The 3,048-nt window shown below is 29.8% G+C and overlaps 1 protein-coding gene across 1 annotated transcript in view; it reads right to left on the bottom strand.

Annotated features, from left to right (window-relative positions):
- The window catches only part of LOC106297461, a 2,076-nt gene extending 1,106 nt beyond the window's left edge, over positions 1-970 (bottom strand). The window contains exon 1 of the mRNA XM_013733696.1: positions 47-970. Within this exon, the coding sequence (XP_013589150.1) occupies positions 47-970 (924 nt within the window). The remainder of the gene's footprint in view (positions 1-46) is intronic.
- Between the last annotated feature and the right edge of the window lie 2,078 nt (positions 971-3,048).

The following is a 3,048-nucleotide window of genomic DNA, read 5'->3' as shown; positions in this document are numbered from 1 at the left end:
CTGTTTCTGGAATGCCTCTCATTGTGTTGATAGCATACTCACGCACATCCCACGCTAAAGACTTGGACACCTTGATCCCATGCTCATCACGCATAAGCTCAATGATATCATTACATTTTGGCCCCGCCTTCACACCATCGTACTTATGCATAATCAGATTACCAATTGTTTTTGCTGAAGCTGTCCTTACAGATTTGTTTCTTGCTGATGGAGCAAATGAATGTTCAGCAACATATTTTCTGATAATGAAATATGAAGAACCTTTTAACCCTTCTGCACGAACTCGCCAACTGCAATCTTCATCTGCACAACGAATATACCAAATTTTGGTATCCGATCTGACGACTTTATAGTCGAAATTATGTTTCATTGCACAGATTTCGAATGTCGCCTTTAGTAACATTTTACTGCTAAAATGTTGACCCTTCTTCACAATATCCAACAAAGCAAATCGTACATTATCTCCCTTGCTTCCCTTTATGTCAGACATCTTTTCATCATCACTTTCATCCCGCTCAATGTCTTGTTCGTCGAAATTGGTTTCACCAGAATTCACATCTGAATTTTCATTCGTATGTCCCTCCATTATGGCCGCACCAGATGCTTGGTTATTCAAGTTTCCACGTGCCTCCCTATTGAGATTCTCATCCTTTGACTGAAGACACACACACAAGCGCGTGGAAGGTTTGGTCCTCACATTGGTTAGAATTTTTTTAACTTGCCGGTCGTTGCTGATGATAACCGGAGGAGACTCAAGAGTATTAATCAACTCAGAAGGTAAGTAGCTTAACTCGAGATTGACCAGGGTTAGATCGATTCCAAAGTCATCAGAAACCATCAACTTTAGCTTCTCAATGGTTGAACTTCCATCCAAATTCAGTAACCTACCTCCTTTTGCTTTATCAGCAAGAAAACTCCATCCCTTTCTAACTGATGAGTTCCACAAACCACAAGAGGAATAGATATGCATCTTAGTAAACTAGATTGACAAAACACAAAGGAGAAGAAACATAGAAGAGATCGTTGAGGAAGAAGACTTCCAAAAACGATTTGCAGTCAATATTTGGTAAAAAAAAATTAAAAAAGTAAAGACAATACTTTCAAGATCCTTCAAATATCTACTAACCGTTTTTGGCTTTAATTTTCAGAATTTTGAAACAAATTTGGCAGAAACGGGATTCTACCAGTGGAAAGATATAGAAGACAACGTAGAGCAAATATTCTACCGACAATAGTTAAAAGCAAAATTAGCAGAATGTAGAAACTATATGTAGTAGAAGAAAGACTAAGAAGAAGACCGCCGGATCTGCTATTTTTTAGAAAGTAGTAGGAATAGTAGATTGTTTTTTCTACCATGGTAGATGGATGAAAATTTGGCAAGTTACGTTTTCTAACTCCAGTAGATTATATTTTTCTTAGCAGATTCTACCATCTATTTCACCGTATCAGATCTTCTACCAGTTTAATTCCTCTATCAAACATAATTTTTTCACCAATATATTTTTCATAAGTACTCATGTATGTTAAGATCATGTTCTGTATTTTTATTTATTTTTTTTGCTTTTCAATTAATTTATATGAATTTTTACAAAATGTAAGGGTAGTCATAGTAAAAAACTGCCAAAAGTTGATTTTGTTCTGAGGGGACAACAGCTAAGATAAGTTGTTCCAAATTAGCAAATTTTCCTATAAATTATGAGATTGCAGAATACAAATATAGACTTTTGCAAATCTAATAAAGTTTTTTCCTAATTATCCATTTTAGACATAGATAGAAAAGAACTATGGTCTAAAAGATAAAATCCACATTATTTACATATGTGTTTACTTCATACATCAGTGTCATTTGGGCATTTGCTTTAAAATTCTCAATGTAAATTTATAATTCAGATAAGTGCGTGGAATTTAATATATATACAATTTAATATTTAGATTAAAAATTATACACTTATCGGAAAGATTTGATCAAATATCTTACCGATTAATTGATCAACATTTGTGAACGTCATGAAATAACTTATTTTGAAAAATGGTGGAATTTTTTTTTTAAAAAAGTTGTCTCGTTGTAATAATATTATAACTACATTTAAAATTTTGTAATTAATTAATTGATAAATCGTAATTTAAATTTGTTTAATTGATTGTAAGTTATACTAAAATACAATTCATATTCGTTTAAAAAGGAAAATAAATTCATAGGTATATTATTTATTTTTATAATGTAAAAACTAAAAGTATCGTAGATTACTTTATTTTAGTGAATGATTTCTCCTACGAAAGTAACTATGTATTTATAAAATATCAATAAATTAATTATTTTGACTATGAATAAACTATTGAACAAAAAAATATTATATAATAACTTATAAAACATTTTGTATTTTATTTGTATAAATATCAATTTTATGTAATGTGTGCAACTAACTTTAATAATTTGGTATTATCAGAAACATGCAATTGTAATAACCATATGATTTAGTACTTTGAAAAGGAAATGGTATATGATTCTCAAAATGATTGGAGACAGAAATGCTACAATTTTTATAGAAAGTTGCATGAAACATTAATATAATTATTAAATTTATGATTATATTTCTATAATATATATTCTTTCATGTACACATAGCATATACTATGTACACATAGCATATACTATGTACACATAGCATATACTATATTTATGTAATTATTATGAATACTTCATTAACTGATTATACATGTAAAACAATAAATAGTTATATGTGTATACGTATATGTATATAATCATTTTATGATAGTGTAGCATGTATGATTATTGTATTGCTCGAAACCACATATATCTTTTTCATTGTCATTTCATCGTCATTAATTTTTTTATAAACCCAGTCATTAACTTTTTCAAACATCCAACAAAGTCAACTTGAATTAAACACAAAACAGAAAAATTAGCACACAGTGTTTGTAATTAGTATTTTTTTAGCAGTGATTTATGTCGATTTTTTACCAGCGATTGGACTAACTTAATCATTTTAATTGTCAATAATTTATAATCCTCTTGAGACAGGATGA

The sequence above is a fragment of the Brassica oleracea genome, chromosome C6 (genome assembly GCF_000695525.1).
Source record: "Brassica oleracea var. oleracea cultivar TO1000 chromosome C6, BOL, whole genome shotgun sequence".
NCBI classification, from domain to species: domain Eukaryota; kingdom Viridiplantae; phylum Streptophyta; class Magnoliopsida; order Brassicales; family Brassicaceae; genus Brassica; species Brassica oleracea.
This window is presented reverse-complemented; position numbering and strand designations above follow the sequence as displayed.